The sequence below is a fragment of the Falco peregrinus genome, chromosome 7, assembly GCF_023634155.1.
Source record: "Falco peregrinus isolate bFalPer1 chromosome 7, bFalPer1.pri, whole genome shotgun sequence".
Taxonomy (NCBI): Eukaryota; Metazoa; Chordata; class Aves; order Falconiformes; family Falconidae; genus Falco; species Falco peregrinus.
In genome coordinates this window covers 56,707,240-56,733,479 of record NC_073727.1, presented here as the reverse complement: position 1 = coordinate 56,733,479, position 26,240 = coordinate 56,707,240, and the positions used below count along the sequence as shown (strand labels likewise).

At 37.2% G+C, this 26,240-nt stretch overlaps 1 protein-coding gene across 1 annotated transcript in view; it reads right to left on the bottom strand.

Annotated features, from left to right (window-relative positions):
* Positions 1 to 7,493: 7,493 nt before the first annotated feature.
* APOB (apolipoprotein B) overlaps positions 7,494 to 26,240 on the bottom strand; it is a 38,053-nt gene continuing 19,306 nt past the window's right edge. The window contains 9 exon segments of the mRNA XM_027777475.2: positions 7,494 to 8,731; positions 8,734 to 10,381; positions 11,487 to 11,670; positions 12,519 to 12,633; positions 13,511 to 21,091; positions 21,995 to 22,371; positions 24,713 to 24,858; positions 25,120 to 25,307; positions 25,443 to 25,618. Coding sequence (XP_027633276.2) covers positions 8,556 to 8,731; positions 8,734 to 10,381; positions 11,487 to 11,670; positions 12,519 to 12,633; positions 13,511 to 21,091; positions 21,995 to 22,371; positions 24,713 to 24,858; positions 25,120 to 25,307; positions 25,443 to 25,618 — 10,591 coding nt within the window. The 3' untranslated portion in view covers positions 7,494 to 8,555.

Here is a 26,240-nt window from a genome sequence, read left to right as displayed (position 1 = left end):
TATTTTTAAACAAACGTTCACCCGTGAAAAGAAACATCTCTATTAGACAGAAAAGTGACTTCACAAAGGTGCATTATGTGGCAGCCAAAAATTGAAACGGGTGGCAGATTATTTCCAAAGTTAAAAGTTTATGGCAAAACCACGATATAAATTAACTGCTAGCAGCCGTTGGGTCCATTCCTCGGATCATTTATCTGTATGAGAGTGTTATATGTTTGATGCCTGGTATGTATGATGGTTTTGGGGTGGACTAGAGTGTTTCTGAGTGATTTAGCACATGAAATCAACTCCAAGTTTCTAAAACAATAAACATGATGATGGGAGAGAGAAGTCAATACATGTATCTTGATTTCTTGTTGCCATTACAGTGTGTCTATCTGCTTCATGGTCTTCAGCACCATTAGAGTTAATCTCCAGATCATGAATTCCTTTTGACAACTCCATTCAAAAGTAGGGAAGTGTAATTCCCATTTCACTGCTAGGAAACTGATACATGAGAAAATGAGGTGACTGGATTATGCAGTGGATCCAAAACTGGCCTGGGAACTGAACCCCAATCCAGAGCATGAGCTATTAAAACTAGATCCTGTCTCTGTAATGGGTAATATGTTGTAAGGGTAATCAGACATGGGATATATATTAAGAAGATTTGCAAAACCCAGAAAGATAGTGACTTTCAGTGTAAACCTTAAGACAGAAGACACAGAAGTCCATGTGACACAGACATACAAATGGTCACAAAGAACTCACCATGTCATTACTTTGCTAGCAAAATACCAACAAACTTTTTAAAAACAAAAGTGTGTTTCTAAAAGGACTGGGAAATTTCAGTTCCATTCTTTTGGAGGAGGAACTGGCCAATGTTGAATAAGATCATATAACTTCCAAAATTGTACATCAAATTCATCAGCACATTTCAGCTAAAAGGAGAACAAAATTAAGTCCAACAGCCTCACTGCAACATTTTAAAAAAATAACTTTCTGATTTTGTGTTTAAACAAAAATTGAAGCTTTAGATGACAAAGTTGGTGGAACACCATTGGTGAAGCTGCTGAATTAATGGGACCTGAGTGGGAAGAGTTATGTCAGCTAACTGCTGACAGGCATGCTGGGAAGACTTGGCGGGTTCGATGTGCTGAAATGAAGGGGATGACCTAAGGATTAAGGATTAACTTTAGGCTTTTAACTTGACAGTAAGGTACATTGTACGCGTGTGTGTGCGTGTTTGCATGCATGCGTGCACATATAGACAGATGTGTCTGAGAGAGAGATGAGGTGGGGTTTGTACTGCTGTAATGCATTTGACTTCATAACTTTATGTATATGGGCTATGTGTGAGGGATGTGTGTTCCTTTAGATTTGGCTGGTTTTCTGTTCAGCAACTTTAAAATGAAATGCTTTTGCATAACTTTCTGTATTGTAAGTTGTTGTAAGCCAGTCATTGCCATAGAGAAAACCAAAGGCTTATTAAAGAAACAAATATAGTAACAACCAGGAAAGAACACTATGGAGAGACAGCCTGCTAACAATGTGAAATGTCTGTCTGTCATGTCAAACAACACAAAGGTATTAGGTGTTTGTGAGACCTTTTTTTAATTATTGTCTCTCTGAGACTATTCAAAGGTAGTAATCTTGAAATAAATGAACACCTATGCTGAACTTCAGAGACAGTGATACCATCTCTCCAGTTTTCTTCCATTTTTGCAGCATAATGTGATGCAGACTCAAGGGGAGTGTGAAGTGTGAGGGAGCGAGCATGTACCTGGGAAATGGGAGTTTTCTGGCTAAATGCAGAAGCTTGATCCAATTGCCTTAGCATAGGAGTCTAGTAGCATCTTGCTACTGGCTTGGGATCTTAACTGCCTCTCAGGTTAGACCCTGATTTAAAACTTAAGAATATTACAGGCTTTAGAAGGGAAAGAAGCAAATGGCATTTCAGAGTCAGTGGTGGGTACTGTGTGGGGATGTTTAAGAGACTGGTGACAAAACAGTATATTAGTAGGTGGAGTGATTTTGGGGGGTTCCAACTCAAAAGCCTTTAATACATGAAACCTACTGATAGAGCTATAATTACCAGTGCTTTCAGGGCATCCATAAAACATTTTCTACAGAAACCAGTTCTGAATGAAAACACTATCAAGCTTTTCAGAAACAATGTCCTGTAATCATAGTAACTATCAGAAAATGTACTACTGCAAAATAACGAGTAGGTGTACCTTCACTTTTTTCCTCTGCTCGGCAACAATATTGGAATACATCTGAACTGTGGCAGAGGCAGTGCTAGCAGGGGAAATGTGTGGGGAAAGAAAAGTATGTTATGGAAGCTATTTGCTTTCCATCCTTAGCCAAAGCCAAAGAGCAGAGCAGAGTATTACCTCTGTAAGAATAACCAGTTTGCCCGGAAACCCAGGAGTCCCCAGCCTCTTTCAGTATAACTTCCACAACGTAATTATAGAAGTGGCAGGCAGCACTCAGAGAGCTACAGGTCTGTTACTTTTCCTCATGCATCTCCTTGATTAAGATGCTCTTTGTTCACCCCAGTGACTTCCTTTAAGTATCTAACCATGCCATTTGTAGGGTAAGTGTAGTGAGCATTTTGATTCTGTACGCTCTCTCTGCTGTCCATTTGGTTCACTCCTCGCTTCTTCAGGTCTTCAAGTCTCACGTCCCCCAGACATCTATGCTGTATATGGCTTTTGGCTGCCTCTTTGAGGAAACTTGGACACTGAATAGAGAGTTGTTCCAAGTCCTGTTTCCTACAGGCTATATAATGTTTGAGCTAGTTCATATCACTTGTTCAGAGACCAGAACTTGTTCCTTCAGTCCCAAAGGCAGTGTAGATTTATCCATAAATTCAATATTGTTTCTAACATGTCCTTTTGAAATCATTTGCTGGGAAATCAAGATGAGGTTATAACTTGTGGTGGGTCTCTGCTTACAGCAAACACCTGGCAAATTCCTCACAACAGAAGCGTGGTGTAAGCATCTGGTATAACCTTTTTTACTTCTGTAAGCTGGTGGTGATACTGCCGCTCAATGTGCTTGATCTTATCACTCTGCCAATGCCCAGACTAACAGATGATGCTTCCTCAGCCATTCTGAGGAGATCTAATGTTGCTGTTTATTCCAACAGCTACCAAAATCACGTTTTAGAATATGAATGGTAAGAATCATGCTTTTGTCATCAGTTCTCATGCGCTGGGAAAACATCTGTTGTTTGGTAAAGCAGAGGGGTACTTCTGCCCAAGTTGTCATGAATAACACAGAATAGATGCAGAACTGGCTGAGGAGATTTCAATAACTGGAATGCTTCAGGGGAATTTAGGATGCTTGCGAAGTGAGTATGGACCAGATAAAGAGTACAAGATAAGGTTGTGGGGAATGACAGCATTAGCCATGAAGAATCTATCCTACATTGTTACCTATACTACCCACTTGATTTTGCAAACTTATGCTCACATAGGCACCTATGCAGCATATAGGACTGACTGGATGGTTGTGAACATAATTACATATCCAAACACACAGCAAGCTCACAGAGAAAAATACTTTAAGGAAGGTAAAGGCAAGGGTAGGCCTTGGTCCATCCCCACTGCAGAGACATCCTCATCAGTAAGAGAAGCAGTGAGGTGTTGCTTCTTGTGCAAAAGTAGGTGAAAGAAAAGGTTTCCAACACAACAGGTTAAAGAGGTTTGAAATCCCCTGGACTCAGAAATTCTGGTGGGCCTGGAACCTAGAAATACTAAAGAGAAATTAAGGAAGATTTCTGCAGAAGATGGTCCAGATGGATACAAATTATCACAGGCACTGAGGGTCAAAGGAACTCGTGTTATTTCACAAAAGAATATCATCCGATAGCTGGCATGTAATACCCTGGGAACAATGCAGTTTGCGGGGGGTTTTGTATGTTTTATGTGTTGTTAAGGATGAAGCTATTTCCTGGAGAGAAGACAGTTGGAACAGAAACGTGGTTGGGAGAGCTGTGATAATATCTTACTATCAATCTAAAGATAGAAGTTCAAGCCTCCTGGCAAACTTGCCCTGACACCTACTTCCCTTTTGTTCAGCCATGACTGGTTATCAGGTTGCTTGAAACAGGGGTAAAAGATGGATGGAAGTGATGTAGTTTGCCTTGACCACATTATTTCAATTTCATGCTGTTGAAATATGTCACCATCATACCAGTTCAAAAGCATTCAAAACTGGTAGTCTTTTAATTGTACTCTTCAATGGTTGTTATAAAGTTTTTATCGGAAATATACTGGTGTGCATGTGTCGTGTTTGATGCTGCCAGAACAGTAGTAGGTTAGTGACAGAAAGTATTCAGACTAGTGGTTGGATCTGAGTTTGGTATTGGGCCCTACACCTCATGGTTTCAATCAGAATAATAATGCATTTACACACAGCGATAGCATAAAACTTTGTCTTTGTACAATGATATATTAGAATGATGATGAAGCAAATTGCTCATAAAGTATTTACCAAAAGGTAAGTATGATGTTAAGTATGGTAACCTAAAGCCATATCAGTTAGTCACAGAGAACCACACAGTAACTCAGGTTGGAAGAAAGGAGATCTCTAGTACAACCTCCGGCTCAAAGGAGGGGCAACCTTCAGCTCAGACTGGGTTGCTCCAGACTTTGCCCAGTCGTGTCTTGCAAACCTCCAACATAATGCTTTTGTTCTACATGTTCCCAGTTTCCCTTAATCCCTTGGATGGTTAATTAAATGAGGGAAAGGGTGATGAGAGATATATGGTTATTTCCATGTTTAAGGCATGGGACCAGAACCCAGGACAATTGTCCCTGGCAGACTTTCTCTGTGATACTAGGTAAAACTGGGTAGAAAAGTATATAAAGAGGCTCTGGTTAGTGTTGCACAGGCAACCTTCATTCTGGCCTGTCTTGAATTTATTAGTGATTAATTTTCCTGTCCGCGTGGTTTTTCAATGATATTTTTGTGTAGATTTTTATAGATAATAATATAGCCTTTGTCCTACTGGATCCCAAAGTACTTCTCAAGTTATGCACCTAACTGGCCAAAGCCTACTCCTGCTGAGGCCAATAGACATTTTGCCATCAATTACATTTGGGCCAGGATCTGGCTGTGTAGAAATGGAATAGAAGCAATTCTGTACGTCCGTATGGCCTTTAAGAAATCCTCGTTTCCCACATGAGCAATAAATCTGCCAGCAGAAGAGTAGTACAAAATTTGGTGTCACTTAGAGAACAACTAAATGTTTCTAAATAAACTTTGTAAGGTATCAGTAGGCCATAATGACAGTTGCTCTAAAAGTATCAATAGCATAATTTAGAGCCAGAGGTGGATGACGTACTGTATGGTGTGTGTGGATGTGGATGCATGTGTAGAATCTCTGTATAGGCAGCAAATTATACATGCATTTTGAAATCACTTAATAAAAAGATCAGCTCTAGTTAGTTGCATAATCTAGAATTCTGGAACGGTTTTGCTGTCCTGTGTCTGCAAAAGTTTTTCATTTAGGAACACACACGTTTCTTGTCAATGTTATTTCTACAATCACTTAGTTAGAGCAGGGCATATTGTTCTCTGAATTTCTTGTTAAAATGTTTCACTTAATTAAACTTTTACAACCAGTTCTGCTCTATGTCTGATACTTGCTGTAAATTATAAAGAAAAGCCCCTCTGGCATTTATGAGAACTCAGATGATGAAGACTATAGGAAAAGAAAAAAGAAAAGAAACAGCACCACTGAGCCCCAGATAGTTGCTGATTCCCTGTTATCTCCCACAAAATTTAGTTTAATGAAATATAGTATTTCTTATTATATAAACTAGACTGAAAAAGAGACCAAAATGGAACTAATAATATTTCAAATTATTATATTGCAAACATTTCATAAGTGACTTGCAAAATAATCTGAATAATTGTGGTTTCGTCTACATTTCTGTGACATATCACATGGAAAATAAGGCTAAAATTTGCTAGAACCTGAAAGAAAAAAAACCCAGCAAACAAACATCAGGAAAAGTCATGGAAATTAAAGTTACACCTGGTTGTACATGCTTGTGGGATGTAGCTAGGCAGACATGCAAACATATACAGCCCTTTCCTGTGTCAAAACATTGCCAGAGTTTCAGAAGGGTGCTTGAGATGACCTCTCTGGTGTGGGGATTTAACAGCAGCTAAGTTCCAGCAAGACCTCATTTTTGAAAGCAATGTTCTGCTTCCAGGCCCTCCCAAAACCAACTGTGGGATGACTGCAAGATGGCTGTCACATCGATTACAGGATTGAGAGCTTTAATCCAATTGGCGGCAATGCTGCTATGAGACTTGGAAATCTCCTCTAACCTCTAACCAGTTTAGTGTGCAAACTATTGTTTGCTCTTGGGAAGCTTCACTCTTGCAGTCTTGCCAGTATTTATGCTATTTGGCATATTTATTATTCAGTTAACCCATTCCTTATACGTAAATCCTTTTTTAGAATTTATAACCCTCCCAAGAACTATGGAAGATGGATAGAAATAAATAGCCATGAGGGGGAAAACAAACAAAACCAGAACTTTAAATCTCTCTTCTCCCATAACTTTTATAATTTCTTCTATTGTCCTTTGTTTCACAGGGCTGTTTGTCATGATGAAGGGAAACAAGAATCAGACAGTGTCTGAGAAATCTGGTTGTGCTTAAACATTTGTGAAATTCAGGGAAATGAGTTGTGCAATGTAACATCAAATAAAGATCAGATGAACCATAGGCTTCAGTTTCCTTGTGAATGAAGGTAAAAGGGCTCTGCAGCCAACGCCTTTGTTTACTGGGATGCTCAGTAGGATGTACAAACAGGGATTTTTATATCTTTGGTTCTCCCAACCAGGGTGACATACGTAGTTTAGTTCTATTCAGAATGAAAATGCCTTGTTTTACAGTTCACAGAGAACTACTCCAACTTGTTATCTGAGAATTATTGCTATATTTGCGATAGCTGAAAGCTCTAAAGAGAAAATGGATTTACCTTACTTTCTAAGACATGCCCACTCGGCTGACAGCTAGATAGGTGTATGTATACTACCGTGCTTGTCAGATTCTGATTTTGGGCTTAAGGTAGCTCATCTGATAAAAATAATTACTGGCAGACTCACTTGGATAATAACATTATCAGGCAACAGCAATATCAAAGTTCTTTAGCCCAGCTCACTCTGAGATCTGGCTAGATTGGTGTGGACCAGCTGTGGAGGTGGGAATGTTATTGCTGCATAAACTCAACACAGGCACCAGGCTCTCCTGTTGCCAGGACCTGAGCTAGCATCTTTGTGTGGTGCTGCTCTGTGCTGTAAATATGTATCTACTGCTACAAAACTTATTTGGCCGTTTGTAAGCCAGTGCTCCATTGCTTCATGTATGTACGTAACCGGTCATACCAAGGGATAAAAGCAGACTCGTTTTTTCCATTAGTGAACAAGCAACAACCATATGACGGAATGAACTGATTGTATCAAAACAGACATGTACACAAAATGTCTAGTGTTGTTTGTTAAAGAGTTTATTCTCAAAGAGGCAACATTATTTCAGCCTGAGCATGCCTTTCCCAAGGACTATCCATATGGTATACCAACAGCTGAAAATAAACCATAACAGGTCCACATATTTTCCACTCAAAAGTAGTTCTATCTTGTGAGTGAATTCTTCAACATTATTTAAATTCATCTATAAATCGAGAATTCATTTAAACAAGGCCTAGGAAACTGAGGGGAAAATGTTTTGACTCCCATCATATACAGTGATGTCAGTGAAACTTCGACAGTTTACTCATGATAAGTAGCAGTTAGACAATTTGATGTGAAACCAGAAATATCATGGGGAAACAGGTAAGAAAACCCTGTATTTCTGAATCATAAATTAGCCAGTAGAAAGAAAACCCATCTAAAATTCTTGACAGTCTTCTGAAAACTGATACATGCATAAATTTATTTTTCTTAACAGAACGTTGATATTATTATCTGCGGTTTTCCAGGAGTCAGATTTCTACATATGTTTATATTTCTATGTTCTTTTTCACTCTTTGATGTTATTTCCAGAATTCATTAATTTTTTTCTTCATGTTTTTGTACAAGCTCTTTTCCTCTTCTTTTTCTCCCAAACTTATCTATGAAGGTATTTCTATGCTGGGAAATAGATGTGTTTTCCAAGTCGTTCTTCAACTGGCTTATGAATGTGACCTTTATATTAAAACCTGTTTATTCTGTGTATTCCATAGCTTTTGTGACTATTTACAGTATGTATTGCACTTTATTGGCTTGATCCAACATACAGTGAAATCAAAGCAAAGACTTCCCATTGACCTTGACAATTGTTGGATTAAGCCCTAAGGTCCAAGTAAAAGTAGCTGTAATGAATGACACAAAAATGTACTAAAGAACTCATTTATTGGCTTATTAAGCTTATTAAAATAACCTAGTGTAGATTATTCAGTTTTCATTTACAAATTCAAACAGTATCTTCCTGGAGCTCCAGCATGTTGATTGCTGCTATTTTTAAATACACTGTGGTGCAAACTTATTTCTTCTCTTCTGCATGTCCATTTAGGTCTTCATGTGCTGCTGTATATTTTCTATAACCTGCTGAAGACTCAGTTGTTCAGTGGCAAGTTGTTCATCAATGAATCTTTGCATTTCTTCCGATTTCCTGGAGCCTTGCTCAATGCCTTGCTGAATCAGTGTACGTGTTAGTTCCACTTTTTTTCTGAGGGCATCTCTGTTTTTTGGGGCCTTTGGTAAATGGACTGCCAGTCAGATGGTTTGGGCACATCTATTCTAAGCTCTCCTTGACGAACAGCTATATATGGTTTTATGCTTTCAGCTGTTACTTGCTCAAACCGATAAAGAAGTTCTGAGATATATTGCAGGAATGCAGAGTATTTTTCTATAGTTAGATCAATTAACTTTTTGGCCTCGCTGATTAACTTTTCTTGGGAATGACTAAGCTGCCCATAGATCTCCTGGAGTTTTTCTTTGACTTGCCTGTTATGTTCATTGATTTTCTTCTTAGCTGCTGCAGACCAATACTGGATTTTTTCCTGAGCAGCAGCAGAGAGCTCCATGATCTTCTGTTTTCCTTTTCCTTCAATATCAGTTATAAGGTCATAATATTCCTGGCTGTAGTTTTCCACCAGTTCATTTACTTGGTCTGTCAGGTGTGTAAGTGAGTCAGCAAGATCTCCAACATACTTGTTGTGCCAGTCCGCTAGTGTGTCTATTAGATTCTTCAGCCATCCTAGTAGCTTGTCTTCCACCTCATAGTATTTCACTGACCATCCAAGTGCAGTTGGATCAAAATATTCCTCCCTCAGTGCCTTTACATAGAGGAGCAGCTGCCGTAGCTTTTCTGAAAGGTCCTTGAATGTCTTCTGGCTAAAATCTTTAAACTGAGTAATGAATTTTTTAATATCTTCTGCCAAGGATCTCAGTTTCTGTGCATAGTCTGAAGCTATTGCATCTTTGTACAGCTGTTGTGTTTGGACTTTGAGGTCTTCGAAATTTTTGGATTGCAAGTTTCTAACCATTTCTTCTACCTTCTGAAAAACTTGTTGCACTACTTGTTTCAGTTGCTTAAGCCTTCCTGCAAAGTCAGCTTCCTGGAGAGTAGCAAATGTCTGCCTGATTTTTTCCTGCAAATGTTTCAACATTTCTTTAATTTGATCAAGTACATTACGACCTCTAAGAATTGTTTCAGAAGCAGGAACTCTGACTTCCAGTTCATTGATAGCTGCAATCAAGGCATCAAAGTACTCCTGAAGTTTAGAAAGGTATAAATCAGTAATTTTTGCTGCCTTCTCTGTAGTCATGAGGTATATTTCTTCACCAGTGTACTTTTCAGACAGCCCAGGGACCTGGAATTTTGTGGTCTTCAGGAATTCAATGGCTGAGTCAATTTGGTGTTTTATCCTCTTGTGATACTCTTCTATTATGTCAATTGTAGCATCCAAAAGCTTTGATTTTATTCTTTGATAGTCAAACTGCTCAGCTTGATCTGCTGCTTTTTGATATAGCTGTTTAGCTTTGACTTTCATCACCTGATATTTGCCAGAGGCCTCATTGGCAGCTGTGCGAAACTGAGCATCTATTTGATCTATTTGGTTTACAGCAAACGTGTATGCTTTGTCAGCATTAGTCTGCATGATATTTTTCATCTTTAAGGTGGCAGCACTCATTTCCAGTCCCATATGCTCCTTATGATACTGATTAACATACCTATAGATTGCATTGGTCATTTTAGGTACTTTTTCTTTTAGACCCAACAGCAAGTCTTTGGCAGCATCCTCCTTCCAGTTGAATTTAATTTGAATCATGTCAGGTTTCTTGAAGGATGTTTCAATTTTTAATATGTCAATGTCCTTCTGAGGAGCAGACTGAAAATATAGAACAGGATAAGAAAAAGGTAACTTGTATATAAAACAAATTCTATATTGTTTATGAGTGTATTTCAACATTCTCATTTTGCATCTTTAATTTTATTATATATTAGGACAAATACACTAATATTTTTTGTCTACCTTGTGCTTGTTCTCATCCTGAGAGGTTGTTTTGGAAGGAATTGTACTATACCAATCTATTTTGTGCCTCTTCAAATTAGCAAGACCAGAACATAACTTAGTGTGGTCTTTTTTTTTAAATTTGACTGCAAATAATATTTTTCTTTCCTTCGTATTAAATGCCTGCCATGTCTCATAAGACATGTGAACTACTTGGGAAAATAAGCCTTCTGCTCATTCTTGGAATCATTTAAAGTGAATTCAAAAAGCATTTTCTTCATATGAAAAGATTAAATGATTTCATTTTGTAATAATTTAATTCAATGAGACAACTTAGAGAGTTCCTCAGAGTAAAGATCCTTGAATGAGAATCTATTTACATAAATAAATTTTCCACTTTTCAGTAGTAGATAGTGAATTATGAGTTGCTTGTGATTCCTAAATTAATATAATTTTGGAAGATAACATTTTAACTTTGAAATTGTTGTAGTATGCCAATAATAATAGCATGTTTGGTTAGCAAATATAATAAAGTTTTTAATTCTTATAAAGTATTATGATATAATGGATTAAAAAGACAATCTACAGATGGTCTGACCTCTTTCAGTGGCCTGATTCCTACAATGGCCACTTCTGTAGTAACTATAAGTAGCCTGATGGGTATACATTAAACCTGATGGGTGTCTTATGAAAAAATGGCTTTATACTTTTTTCACTTTCAGTGGATGTGTTTTCTTGATCATAGGAGAAGGCAAAATTAACTGTGTGGAGGAGCTGAAACAGCCTATCCATGCAGATGCTTCTTTAGTATTAGGAAGTCCAGTGTAGGAAACAAAAACTTTAATTACTGAGAATTTATTTTTTCTTTGGACAAAGGGTGGTTAATTTATGTCTCAAAATATATACACACAAACTTTAAAAGGGAACTTTTCCTTTGACCACACTCAACCTTTTTCCTTTTAATTGCTCATATCAGACTTACCCGAGTTCGGTAGTAAACTTTCGCCATGGGAACATCAGTGTCCAATTCAATGAGATAGCCCAAGGTCCCAGCAGAAGGTGAAGATACTGAGCCAGATGAGCCACTGTCAGTCTCTTCATAACGCAAATGAATGTCTGTAAAAGCTGGGCTGATGATGTCTAGTGATGCAGTGTTGGCCATGTCACTACAACAACAGTGAATACATAGCTATGAAGGAATGTACAAAGCACAAGCCAATAGAGTATGTCTAAATCCAATACCACCTGTTATTTTTTTATATATATATATATATATATATATGTATGTATGTAAATAATGCCTTTGTAATCATAAGAAAATGTAGGGGTTTACTATCCACATTTCTTAGGATTTAGCCTAACACATTCAAAACTTCACATCACTCAAATTTTAATGTTTTAGATAAAACTATATTGAGCTATGTTGAGAATTTTCATTAAAATGGGGCAGTAAAACATAACCTGCAGCTGTACCACTGTCAGCTTTCTACAGACTTCTGCAAGCTGACTGAAATTTTTTCCATCAACACAATTATGGGCAGTATTTTTTATCTACATTTGTACTTGCCTTCACAGACACTGTCCTTTGGATATACCAACACAACACTCACAGATCAAAACAGGCAGCTAGAAGGCCAGCTCTGTAATCCCTAGTACCGGTACTTTTGAATAAAAAATACTCTTTAATGGCTTGTGGTGACAGAGGGATCCAATGCAAAAAAACCAAAACAAGGTTGATGGTCAGATCCAGAACTGCTCTGATTATAAAATACTGTGTTTGTATCTCAGCACGTTTCTGAAATGGGTCAGCTGAGAAAAGATATTCTAGAAATGCTGAGAAGAAACAACTTTCCAGATATCTTGAGAGGGTAAAAGGCACAGCTGACAATGACAGGGTAGCTACATACATTCTCATTAATTACAGCAAAGCACTCTGGCATATTAGAGTTCAAAGCAACAATCATCATTGGCAATTTTGTCTATTATAAATTATATTATTAAAGCAAATCTTTACCTAATTCCTGAAATAGTAAGATCTTCCTTGTAGTTTGCGCTCATGTCACGATGTGAAAAGCTGCCAGTTGTCTTCATAACAAACATGCCTTCTTCGTATTTGTAGTTCGAAACGACTGTGAAAGAGATTTCAGTTGTGTGTATTTCCAGAATTTACCATCAAACAATACAAAATACATATCCAGTTGTACGTTAAGACATCCAGTTGTATGTTAGACAGACAGTTCATGGGCGTTTCAGTAGTATGGAAACTTATGCATCAAGAAACTGAATGCCCATAGCGCCCCAAATAAAAAAACCCATGAAATTATTTGTTCAACCAGAATATTTTAAAATTCAGTTTTTTTTCTATATTTATAGCAACATGGATATAACATAATGCATTCATGCAGATCATAAATGGGGATTCTAATTTGTTGAGAGTTTAGAATTTTATTCTCATGTATATTTTTATTATTTAGTATTATGTATTTAGTATATTATTTAGTATTTAGTATATTTAGTATTATGATAAAGCCTAGAACTCTATGCTATATGGGACTCTAGAGTTTTCAGAGTTGAAATATTTTTTTCAATCAAATATGCTTACTTCCTAAGGAAAAAGATAGGCATTTCTTTGTCTGAATTGAAATAGATAAAAAGTCAGCCTGCCTTCTCCTTAACATGTACTATCTGAAGTAATGGGGGAATGTTATGTTGTCCACAATTTAAAGCAAGCAGCTGCTACACAGAAAAGAGATCTTTTCCATTTTTTTCCACAGTATGACAATAGTTATACATGTCTAGTCATGAGCCTTCAGGGTGACTGACTGAGACTTTGATAACAATTTATGAAAAAATACTTCTGATGATAAAAGAAGTATAATCTATTGTCAATGCTAAATAGATGGCAACATGTTCATATGTAAAATACTGGCGGAAAAAAAATCTGAAAAAAAAACAGTTACACAGTATTTCCCCTAAATTGTGGCATATAGAATTTTAATGTCTTACCATTCAAGTCATATTCCAGGAACTGCAATGTTGAGCTGCAGGTAGAGTCAATGGACTGTTCAAAAGAGTCTTTTTTGTTTGTTAAGTCTGTTCTCCAGGTGACATTGTACAAAGGGGAAGCAACTTTGAAAGATCCAGTCAAGGCACCAAATGATGGGATGTAAATTCCAGCAGGCAAGGATATTTTGAGAGAGGGGATCTCAATTTTCTGTTCAGGAATTGTAATTGTAGGTAGATCAAAATCTGCAATCTTATTAGCTACTTCATCCAGATCTACATGGAAACTGCCAAGAGAAATAGTCTTTGGAAGTGTGAATTGAGACACAGTTATTTGGTATTCAGGTATTGTCACCTCAAAATATGGTATTTTATATTCTTCTAATGTAATATAATTGGCTCCCACATTCACTTTGGGGAATCTTAGTTTTGGCAGTGTGGGTAGATTGACATCAAATGGCATTGTGTTTAGTGTCTGTGGAATTTTTATGTTATGCAAGTCAATGGTATATGCTGGGACCTGGAGAGTGGTGAAAGGAACTCTGAACTCTGGAGTGCTGAGAATAGGGCTTGGAGTCTTTAGGTGTAACTCAGGAATTCTGAAAGTGAAGCCATCAGTCAGCTTATTCATAGGTATGGGGAAAAAGTAGCCATCATCACTCTTTGTATAGACAAGGGATGCTGAACCATTTAAGTACTGTTTTCTGTCAGCACTGGTAGTGATGTCCAACTTCAAGATATCCCATAAGCTTTTCTCAGCAATGGGACACTTCATGTTTTTGAGGAAGTCCATGTATCCTTCTAAAGATCCAGAAATATCAAACTTTGCCTTTGATTTTTCATTTGATAACTGCATATCATGACTGAGAGATAACGACTGAATTTGTCCTTCACCCTTCCAGCCAACTTTCTGGCTTGCAGTACTGATTTTCACTATGACAACTTGATTAACTGAGGCTGTGTCCAGGAAGGGATTTGGCTGAGTGGCTTGAATCTGAAGATCTGCTGATATAATCCAAGGAGCCAGCTCTAAGGTTGCTTTGCATCTCTGAGCTCCTGTTGTTGTCAAAAGAGGTGTATATTGTGCATAGTTCTTCCCATTGTGCTCCCACACTGCATAAACACGACGGGCAGATGCTTCAACTGCAAGTATTTCTTTCATTTCACTGTTCCAGAATCCATCTACTTTGGAGTGGGCTTCAAGCTTGAGAGATGACCGGGCTCCATTAGCATTCAGATAGGTGTTTGCCTCATGGTCTAGACTTCCAGAAAATGCATTTCCAGTGTAAAATACTCCATCAATATCCCCATTTGTAGAAGTTTCCACTGATATGTAAGACGTAAGGCTCTCTAACACAAGTTTGTGAGCAATTCCTCCCTTAGCACTGGTGCCATATTTAGGAGTATTAAAATCATATGTCAATTTTAGCCCTGAGGAAAGAGTGGGCTTAGACTTAGTGTTTCCAGAAAGTTCTTGGCTGAAATTCATTTTTAAAACTGGTGTTCTGATTTCTGCATTTGTTACCACTGAAGCTTCCATGTTCCTTTTTGTGAGACTAATAGTGCTGTCATGATTTCCCCCTAGATATTTGTTATTACTCAGGGACAATGCTGTGGCTAGCTTCAACCCCCTTTTTCTTGTCAAACTTGTTGAACCATCCAGCTTAAATTGCAGTGCATCAATGACAGAAGAGGAAGAGATGCTGAGTTGCCCAGCAATATCTGACTGATTGAACAGCCCAGCATTTGCAGTTAAAGTGATCACACTGGATTTAAATGAGAAGTCATAAGTAATGTTTCCCATGGCAGGAATTAAGATGTGGTTTGATGGGTTGTTGATTCTGAATTTAGGAAGCTTTAGAGTACGGAGGTCCTGTGGGACATGAAGGACTGGAAGCTCCAGAGAAGGCAAGACTAGTGTGTAAGATGGCACTGAAAAGCCAACAAATGGGACTGTGAATCCCGTTGTGCTTATTTCTTTTGGTAGCATGTAACCGAAGGCTGGCATCTCAGCAGTAAAAGGAGAAACCTCAATATTCAAAATTGGAATGGTGTATCCTGGAATCTTGAAGGTCCGTGGTAGTTTGTTCAGTGATGTCTGTATTTTGTATTTGTCAAATTTTGTTTTGGCTTCATTATATGACTTTGTGAGAAAATCTAAAGCGGTGTTTCTTCCTCTCTCAAAATGCTTGTTGAAGAAAGTGATGTATTTATTAAGTGCTTCATGCACTGTTGCTAAAGGAAGTGGGATTACATGTATGTCTTTGTTTTTCTCATACTGAGCATTCAAATTTAAATCAAAGGATTGTCTTGTTGTCTTCAATAAATCCTTCAGACCTACCTGTTCCCACAGTGAATAATCTTTGAGCTGAGGAGTTTTGATTCCAGTGTAGGGAACCTGAAGCTGAGGAATGGTTAGAGGAATATTTAGGAAGTCCAGGTTGGCATCTCCATCCATTGCAACATGAGCTTCAATTCTGTCATGATTGTTGCCAGCAGACATATTATGGGAATATCTGTACTGATTGAACCTGCCAGTAGCTTGCCAGCTGACCTGCTGAACAGAGGAACTGAGTGCAAAACCATAGTTATTCAGGAAGTCAATTTTGCCAGTCAATTTCATCGGGAAGCTGATTTTCACATTTCCATCATTGTTTGTTAATAGACGAATCTCAAAAAGCTGTGCCAAGAAGGAAACCTCATTATTTACAGTTCCAGTAATCCGTCCATTGAGCCGAGCATTGTGAGAGCCTGTTAATTCTACTTTCATTCCTCCAAGCTGTCCTGTGCCTTTTACATTCAGAACACTACGTCCAACACGGTGTGACTCAATTTCAGACTGAATCTGAAGTTTTGCATAATTTAGGAGACCACATTCATATCTCATGGCTTGGTTGACTTTCAGGTACTTATCATTTATTCTGTTGTTGGCAGAAAATGTAATAATGGGGCCCTCAACCCTGAAAGTAGCATGTGAATCCTGAGTGCCTTCATCAGAGAAATTAGGAGAAGCCCATTTCCAGTTTCCTTTGCCAGTGGAAGTAAATGAAATGTGTCCTGCTTCTACCTCTGTTGTCATATTATTGACCAGATCAGCCTGGCTAGAGAAACCGGTTTGTGGAATATTCAGTCTGTGGGAATATGCTGTTCCACTCTGCATCCAAATTTTTCTTTGCAGCTTGACCATTAAATTATTCTGTAGTTCTATTGAATTTTTTGTTGTATATAAGTTTGCTCTAGTTTCAGCTTCACCTTCTACCGAAGTCCCTAAAAATACCACTTCATGGGTGTGGTCAACTTTAAGGAACCTGTGGTTTACCTTCATGGAATTTTTAAGGTTCAGCTGTTTCATCTCAGGGGCTGAGAGACGTGAATCTGCAATAACACTAAAAACTAGGAAGTCTAATTTGGATGTTGTTTGAGCTGAAAGGGAGGTCACAAATTCTGGACTGTTTTCAGATGTTGTAGTATTATGAACCTCAGCTTGCGTAGACAGTATAAAGAATGGAGAGGTGAATTTGAAAGCACCAGACAATTTCCCAAATGTAGGGACAGTCACAGTATGTGGGATTCGTGGAAGCTGGAACTCTGGTATCTTCATGCTAGGAATCTGGAACTCATTTAGATTTAGCTTTGGAACCAATAATTCTGGTATTTGAAACTGAGGCATTTGGATTTCTGGGAAAGAAATGTCGGAAAAAGGTATATCTCTCATCTTCAGATCTTTAAAATACAAATCAATGGCTGGCAGCTGAAATTCACCAGACATGATCTTGTCTATTGTTCCCACAATTTGAAGTTTAATCTCATTCAAGTCAATTGTATAGGAAGGAACTTTAAAGGTATTTAGAACTGTAAATTCTGGGGTAGTAAATTTCATTGGGATTTTCATGTCCTTTAGTCTATTAATATTTATCTCATAGGAGGGAATATGCAGATCAGTCAGTGGAACAATGAACTCTGGTGTTTGAAATGTTGCTTCCCGAAGACTTCGGAGACTAACCTCAAAGGCAGGTATAGTGACTATAACAGTTCTGATTTCAGGGACTTTAAATCCTGTTTCAACAACCTGATTTAAATTTTCAACCCATTTTTTTAGATCATACTCTTCAGCCAAAGCAATGATTTTCTTGAAAACTTTGTTCCACTGCTCAGAAATGTATAGGACAACAGAATTGTAGAATTGGCTTATCTTCTGAAGATACCACTGGAATTCCTGGGAAATATCCATTTCAGAAATCCTCTCTCGCAGGTCTTCCAGGTGTTCATTTAACTTAGCTTTCAGATTAGCAAATGTTGTTGAGTTTATAAGCTCCTTGAACCAGTTAATTATTGCAGCAAGCTTGGTGTCCTTCAGTTGTTCCATGTATTTGGAAATGACAGCTCTAAAATCTTTCATATACTGTTTCAGTGCTTCTGCTTTCTGTGGAAGTTCTAGATTTCTGAGTTCTTCATTTATTTTCTGTGTCACTTCTCGGATTTTGTTATTTGTGTCATCAACAAACTGGTTATAGTCAAAAGACTTGAGCTTTTTAATAATCATGTCAAGGAACTTGTTGACTTCCTTTATCATCATCTCATAATCAAAGGTTTGCACTTTCTTGACAGCATCATCAATAAAAGCAACAACTTTATCAAAGCATGACTTTATATCAATATTTTTCAAGTAGATGGTCAGTTTCTGGACAGTTTCTTTTATTCTGTACTGGTTAAGCAGTTCTATCATTCTGTCCATTAAAAAATATACCTGCTTATCAATTTCATATTTTATAATCAGTTTGTGCATATGACCTTGGAAAGCATTAATCTTCTCAGACACTTCATATTCGTCCATCCAATTTAGAATAAAGTCTTTGATTTGTTCAAGAACTTCATTTATTTTTTCAATTGGTAATGAATGCTTCAATTTTTCTAAAACTTCTTTAGCATCAAACATTTTAATCTGCTGTTTCAAGTTTTCTGCAATGTGTCTGACATCAATATTCTGAATCTGAATCTTGAGTTGTTCTAGGTTTTCCTCTATCCTAGCTGTAATCCTATACTCATCATCTACATTTTTAATCCAAGCCAAAGTGCTGCTTCCAATTTTGCTAGGATAATACTGGTGAAAAAAAAATTGCAATTTTTGAATAATGTCAACTACAGTCATTCTTATGTTATATTTGCTATCTAGAGCTGTCATTGTTTCAACTACTTGGTCAAGAAACTGTGCAATAAGGGCTTTAATGTCAAACTGCTCAGAATGATCTTTGATGTATTGCTCAATTTGTATCAGATAGTCGTGCAGCTGAGACAGTATTCCTTGAAGACTGTCCACGGCTTTTCCCAGCATAATTTGGATATCATCAGATGTTATTTTGTATTCCTTTGTAAAAGCAACCAAATTATTTTTCATGCTGCTAACTCTGCCCTTCATATCTAATTTGTCCATGTAATCATTGATGTGCTGTGAGAGTTTATCCAAAGTTGCCTTGTATTTTCTCATATGTTGTTCTATGTTAATGTTCTTCAGATAAGTTTGTATGGCCTGTAGTGTGGACAGTATGGTGCCTCTGACTTGTTCAAAGTAAACTGGCAAATGTTCCAAGAATGGTAGGTTAATAACATGCATATCTTCATTTTTGTCATACTTCACAAAGCCAGAGATGCTGAATTCCTGGGGCTCTGACACACTGTCTCTGAGGCCCAATACATCAATAAAATTAACTTCTTCAGATGTGAATGGTAGCACGACTGATGTATCCATTACAGAGAGATCTGCTAAAGCTCTTCCACTAAGTTCAACACCGGTCTTTTCTTCATCATTGTAAGCACTGAGATCTTGTGAATATACATTATTGTTTAGCTGACTTTTCATTTTCCAGGCACTTGACTGCTCTGATGGAGTAAAAAGCATATGAACTTTGTTATCAAGTAGGGTAGTGTACCTTCCTCTAGACTTCAAGCTATGACTGGTAGATCCTCTGTAATCATGGGAGAATGTGAAAGCAAGAGGTTCTGCTTTAAATAGGAATTTGCTGTAAAGGTCTCCTGTATGTTCACCCATAGCAATCAGCTTCCCGTTACCACTGGTATGTATGTCAGCAGTGACAGCAAAGGGGGCCACAGTGGAACGCACAGCATTGCTGAAACGGAGAGATTTGGAATCACAGTTTGTGTTCATAGTAACTGAGGAAGCAAGTCCTGCCACATTCAGATCTACTCTGTGACTCAGTGCTGCACCTTGAACATTTGCTACTGTATCTGTTTTAAAGTTTGCAGCTAGATCAGCATATGTAAATGTGTAGGTATGCCTTATTTCGTCTGCTCCATAGGCTCCTCTGACATTGCCACCCAAGTTCAGCTTCAGAGGCTTGAGAATCAATTCGGCTTTGTTGGAAACTTCTGTTTTAGTGTATTTAATATTATTGCTCAGTTTAGCTGTAAGTGAGGTAGGCTGCAGTTGTAGGTCAAAAACATGCTTGTGGAACTTGTCAAAGCTGAAGCTGTTGTCTAACTTTGTAGCAAATGTTAAGGATAATCCAGGAATATTCAAGTCGTTTGTGTATTCCAATTTAATCTCTTTGAATGATCCTTGCAAATTATTTGAAAACTTCAGTCCTTCTCTATTAACTCTGAAATTTAAAACGTGTTTGCTGTCTATACCCAGAACTGTACTCTGATATTCACTTCCCAGCGTTATTTCCGTTAGGCTCACCCTTCCACCCAGATTGAATTTTGCATTGTTTTTACCATAGCGCCCAGAAGAAGACAGGGACATGGAGCCTCCAGCAGTATCAAGTTTGGCATTCATTTCGCTCTGCATTGTCAGTGGGCTAAACTGCACATTTGTGGTTGCGCTGCTGGCTAGACCATACTGATTTACACTGAGTGATGATTTATGTGCAGCTCGATTCCTTTGATCGGTCACAGAGATATCAGTGTTGAAAACAAGATCCTGAGAATTGAGAGAACCTGCAAGCAAGGCGTAATACTGGGTTTGCTTGTAAGTGGCTTGGTACTCAGATCGAAGCGCTGCCATCTTCTTTGACAAAATTAATTCAAGCTTATTGACACCTACAATATGTCGATACCTCCCATTTGTTTCAGATGTCATTTTCAACTGGCTGTTTTCATATTTCAGTGAAGCTGTGTTCTTTAATAGTCCACCTTGTACATCAGAAACTGAAGTAATGGAAAATAAATCATCACTATATCTGCCAGATATCTGATTGGTAGCCTGAAGGTAAGAAGAATCCAACTTCACATTTGATTTTCCTTCTAAAACCCGTCTCTTTTCATTGTATGAGCTTGACAGAGTGTAAATGCCTCTTGCAAAGATAGAAGCCACTTCCAGCTGCCCTTCCATCTTGATGTTATTGATATTCACATTATTTGTCTTTTCAGAAACAATATCACCAGAAAATGAAAGCTGAGGACCCAGAGTACTGGATGCCCTAAGTGACATGGTGTAGTTTGCAACTGGACCAAGTTCATAACTCTTTGTCCTGGCCAACTTGAAAACTGATGTTAAGAGTCTGTGCTTCAGGTGATTTTCATATGTGCAGGTGAATCCATTTCTATTATATGATGCTTCTCCAGAACCTGAAGCAGGAAAAAGGAAACAAAAGATAATGATGTGATGTATATGTTTTTGTTGTTAAGGCTTTGTCTGATATCACTAAGCTTTTATATTACTGCTTGAATTGTAATTACTTTTATTATACCATTTTGCTTATAAAGGTAAAAATGTTTTGGTTAATCTTGAATATTTCTGTAAAAATTGTTATTTGGATATTTCGAGCTAAAGTCTTAAGGTATGAATAAATTAAATCTCTACATTACTAAATATGAATCTGTGAAACTACAGGAAGTTATGTCATTATTTAAACTTAAATTAAGAAGATATGCTTTCAAGAATAACCCATATCTAATATTGCTGGGTTTTTATATCTTCTTTATCATGCTTCATTTATGGTGGGGAGTTTAGAAAAGACTAAAGTTAGCTCGTCCTTTTGTAATTTGAGAACTCATGCCGCAATTTTAAAGGCACTAATTTAAAAATACCAATCTTAAGACCTATCCAGTCTGAGTCCAGAATAACTGCTATGTAGTCATTATATATTTAAATATATATATAAAAACAGAGCGAGAAATAAACTGTGGGCATACCTACACATACACCCGTAGACCTGATTTTGAAAACACTTGTCAGATACTCAACTGTAGAATCATGCCTTCAGTTTTGAAGGACTTTTTCTTCAGAAGGAAATATCTAGGAAAATATGGACCTTAAAAGTCTTTATTGAATTAAACTGACTTAACCTTTAGTGCCTGAATATACAGACTCACATAATATCTTTAAAAACAAAGAGAAAGTTATTTGAGATTATACAACACCTTTCTTTAAATAAGCGGCAGGAAAATGAATGTGCTGTACCTGACACATGGAAAATAAAGACATTAAAATAGTTTTGCCAATGTTGCAGTATTAGCACACATTCTTACCTTTCACACTGTAGGAAAGTAGCTCAAAAACTGAATCAGCATTTGTGGTATAAGTAGTTCTTATGCTGGATGCTTTCTCTGTGGTGCTATTAGCCAAAGTGTACGCTGCTGTCCAGTTGTAGTAGTTGCTGTACACATTAGCAGAGACCTCTAAAGTGCCAAGTAGAGGCACACGAAGAGGATAGGATTCTGGAACAGTAAATGTTGGAATTCTGTACTCCTGAGATGGCACACTTATTCCCATTGACTCCATTACCAGAGGAGGTGTTTTAACAGTCTGTGGCACCCTTATGTCATGGGATGATCTTCCACCAAATGGCAACGGGATATTAATTAGAAAACTGTTTTTATTTAGGTTGTATCTGATCCGGCCTTCACTAGAAAATAAAAGTTATTCTATTAGAAACTCTAAGTCCACAAAACATATACAGAAATTTCTATGATTCCTACTACTCCCATGGTACTGAGCTTACTTACATGCCTATATCAATGTCCTCACTTTAGGTTTAGACAGAAATCTAATGATCATGTATTATTATCAACATTTTTTAAGCACTTATCTATCAGAATTTATTGAAAGCACTTTTGATATCAGTGAATTCTGTCAATGTTTTTTCCTTTTATTCCATAATCAGGGAGAATCATAGGTCAAGTAGCCCAGAAACACATTATTTCTGTAAGACCTTGCATTAGAATACAAAGGTTCACGATTTGTTCAGAGCTTAACTAACTTTAGCTCACAGGTGAAGAGTGTCATTCAAGGGGCTAAACATAGAAAAGTTATGAATCTTGTATTTGATTTTCTGCTCTGAGAATCCAAATGGGCTTTATGAACATTAATAAAGAGATATATTGGCATGAAAATGATCCTCAAAATGAAGGAATATGAATGGAAATAGCTGATACATAGGCAAAAATATCCTCCAAAAACACTGCCACACTTCTGCAATGTGGCATGCTGAGTACCAGAAAAAGGTGATTATGTCCTTAAAAAAGTGATGTATTCTTACAGAAATGCACAAAACATCCTATTAGTATTAGAAGTTGTAAGAAAATAAATTACAAAGAATTTATCTTTCTAATGATAACCATGTCAAAAGTTTCATCCAAATATTCAGCATTTATTTGTTCTGAATAAAAAACAAATAAAAATCTAACCATTTGACCAGGAGTTAGGACTGGAAAAAATGGATCATCAGCTGAAAAGCTTGTGGGGAAAAAGTGTAATAACAAAAAGGCAAAACAGGAGGAAACGGCCTTAATTTGTGCATGAACAATAAGCTGGCAAAGATACTTTTCTTGTTTGCCTAACTGGTCTTTTATATTACAAAATCTTCTTTTTTACACTTAGAGCTACTCTAAAATGAAAATTAAGGAAACATTTTTGAAATTTGTTCCTTTACACCAAGTGGTTAAAAAAGCAACATCACAGAGCAGTAGAAATTCCTATTATTATTATTATAATGTGCACTGCTGATAAGAATCCAGGAGAAAAACCAGGTTTTTCCTTCTTATATGTAGCTTAGGAACACAATGGAAGCAACAAAAGATATATGTCATTAACATACAGTTTCATTTTACCACAGTGAAAGATAGTACACGGAAAAACAGTGCCAAGAGATAAAATACAAGACTGTTTTCCATCTGGTTTTGTAATCCAATTTTACACTAACTTCTGTTGTCCTTTACATTTACAGTCATCAATATTTCCCTAGCTCATGGGAAAACCATACAGACATGTTTCTATTTATCACAGTAGTAGCTGTGGGTGTATTCTGAAGATACTACCAATCAATGCTGTTCCTTGTATTCTTATGCAGAGGCAGAGAAACAATGTGATATTAACACTGAATGGCAAGAACAGTATGTGCTAGGAACATAATGTAATGAGAGCAAATTGTGGCGTGTGCATGAGCATTTTAAAGTCTAGATCCACTCTGGCTGACTTACAGTCTAATTTCCTAGAAACAGAAGAGACATACTGCCTTCCAGTCTCTCTTTTTGTTTGTCAAACCCTACTTCTTAGAAATTTTTAGCATATTGAATGATTTCTATCCAATGTGACAGAAGGGCAAAAGCCTCAGGGGCAATTAGATTGATGAAAGTTCTGTGAAACTCTCTATTAAGTGGAGGAGATGGCCTGAACTAGTGCAAGCATCCAGTCCATATGTGCACAACCATGGCATGTGTTGCCTTTGAGCAAGTGACAGATGGAGTCAGACATGGGAAGAGATCAGGGTACTATACTGGTGGAGTTCAACCAGTATGTGTAGGGGAATGGGAAGAAGAACTGTCCAATAGGACTGCACAGGAAAAAGTAGAGATATTAGGTTTATGGCCAAAGACAAAGGGTCTGTAGGAATGCAGGACACAAACTGATGGGAAACTTGGCTTCACTAGTTCTGTGGCTTAGAGTAAAGATTGTTGAACACTGTGGTTTTTTTTCAGTTCTCATTACTATAAAACACAATACTTCAGGATATATTAATATACTGCAGGAGCGACTGCTGTAAAGTCAAATCTGTATTAAAGACATGCATCATTTCCTCCACATAATTTCATCTCAATGATCTTAAAATTGTTATGATTCCAATTTTATGCTAATGTTTACAGCAATTCCATGCTATTTATAAAATGATGTAAAATAAAATAACACAAAAATATGAATAAATATTTATTTTCCATTTCCTGTGTGACTATCCTAATTTCTCTCCCTACCTTTTCAGGAAAAATTCTTCTGGAATGGTAATTACAGGCAGGTTAATTTTCTGAATGTTCAGTTCCTGCAGTCCACTTAGTTTGTCTTGCAGAGTCTGGGCATAGGGTACATCTTTTGATGCCTTTTGCAGCCAGGTGTTGGTTGCCTGCAATGAGGAGACGAGGTTTTCAAAGTGAATAAGTTTAGGACTTCCCAGGAAGTTATCTGAGAGCTATTTCAACACTGCATATACTAAGCCCTAGGCATCTGATGAAGTGACTAGTTTGATCAAAGTTGGAAATACACATCTTATTCAGTCTGATGAGTGCTTTTACAAGTAGTTATCATTCTGGCTTCCATGAGGGAGGCATGAATTCGCCAGGGCTATGTGGTCAAGCTGTAACATCTACTGTAGGTTGAAACATACCACGATAAATTGTGACACAATATGCCGCAGTGTCATATCTGTATGAGCCACTTTCCGATCCAGCAGTTCGTTGGCATGCTTCTCTAAAGCTTTTGGGTAGTCTGAAAAGTCAACTGGGAAGCCAGAAGACATTTTTTTCACAGCAGCACTGGCACCTGAATTCCACTCAAGTTCAACTTTCTCAGAATCTGAAAATCATTAATTTAAAAGAAAAGGGTAAGTTTAGTAATATCCCTATCATATTTAAGGATATACTATAAACTAATGTAACAAGATGTTTAAATTTATAGGTTGTACAACATGGATCATATTTTTTCCCCTACCATATCTGAGAAGAACTCTTTCTGAAATGGAGTTTCCATGAGTTGTTGCAGCTGAGCTTATCTGAAGATATCCTTTGGTTGGTGAATAATTAACCAGGGCTTCAGTTCTAAGTTCAGTTTTCAGGTGAGGAATAGAAATTGTGCCTCTTAACATTGCCTCTTCCATTCCAGCATAACTGTGAAAGCAAAACATAAATTTTTCTTTTTATATAAATATAAAGCATTTTACTCTATCTTCTCACTTACGTTTCAGGAGCAATTCCAGCATTTAAATCCATAGTAAAGGCATAATATGGGTTATAAAAAAATTGACTGATCAAACTTGTAAACTCTGTTCCAATTCAATCAATGTTTTCAGCTTCTGCTAGTTATTATGGGAAATTTATGATAAATTATTACAATGTTACTGTGCAGATACACACAACAATAATTCCATATTAATTTCAAAATACTGAAATGGATTGAAATATGAGCCTGTCTTGATAAAGTTGTACCTGAAGCAAATTTTGAACTTCTTACTCAAGCTGAATTCTCTACTAAGGATTCAGACTGTAGCCATGAATCACACAGAAACAAAATGCCTGACAAAATATATTATGCTACTGGGTTTCATTTTCCTTTATTCACATTTATTTTGTATCTTTGTAACTTTGTTGACTTGAGAAAACTTCTAATATTATGTTAGTGCAAATGAAAGGGAATTGAGGTCCCTGACATCTGTCCAAAGCTCCTACTGATATCAGAGGCAATTCTGCATGAACAGCAAAGACAAAGACTCCCTGGGGCACCATCAAGATC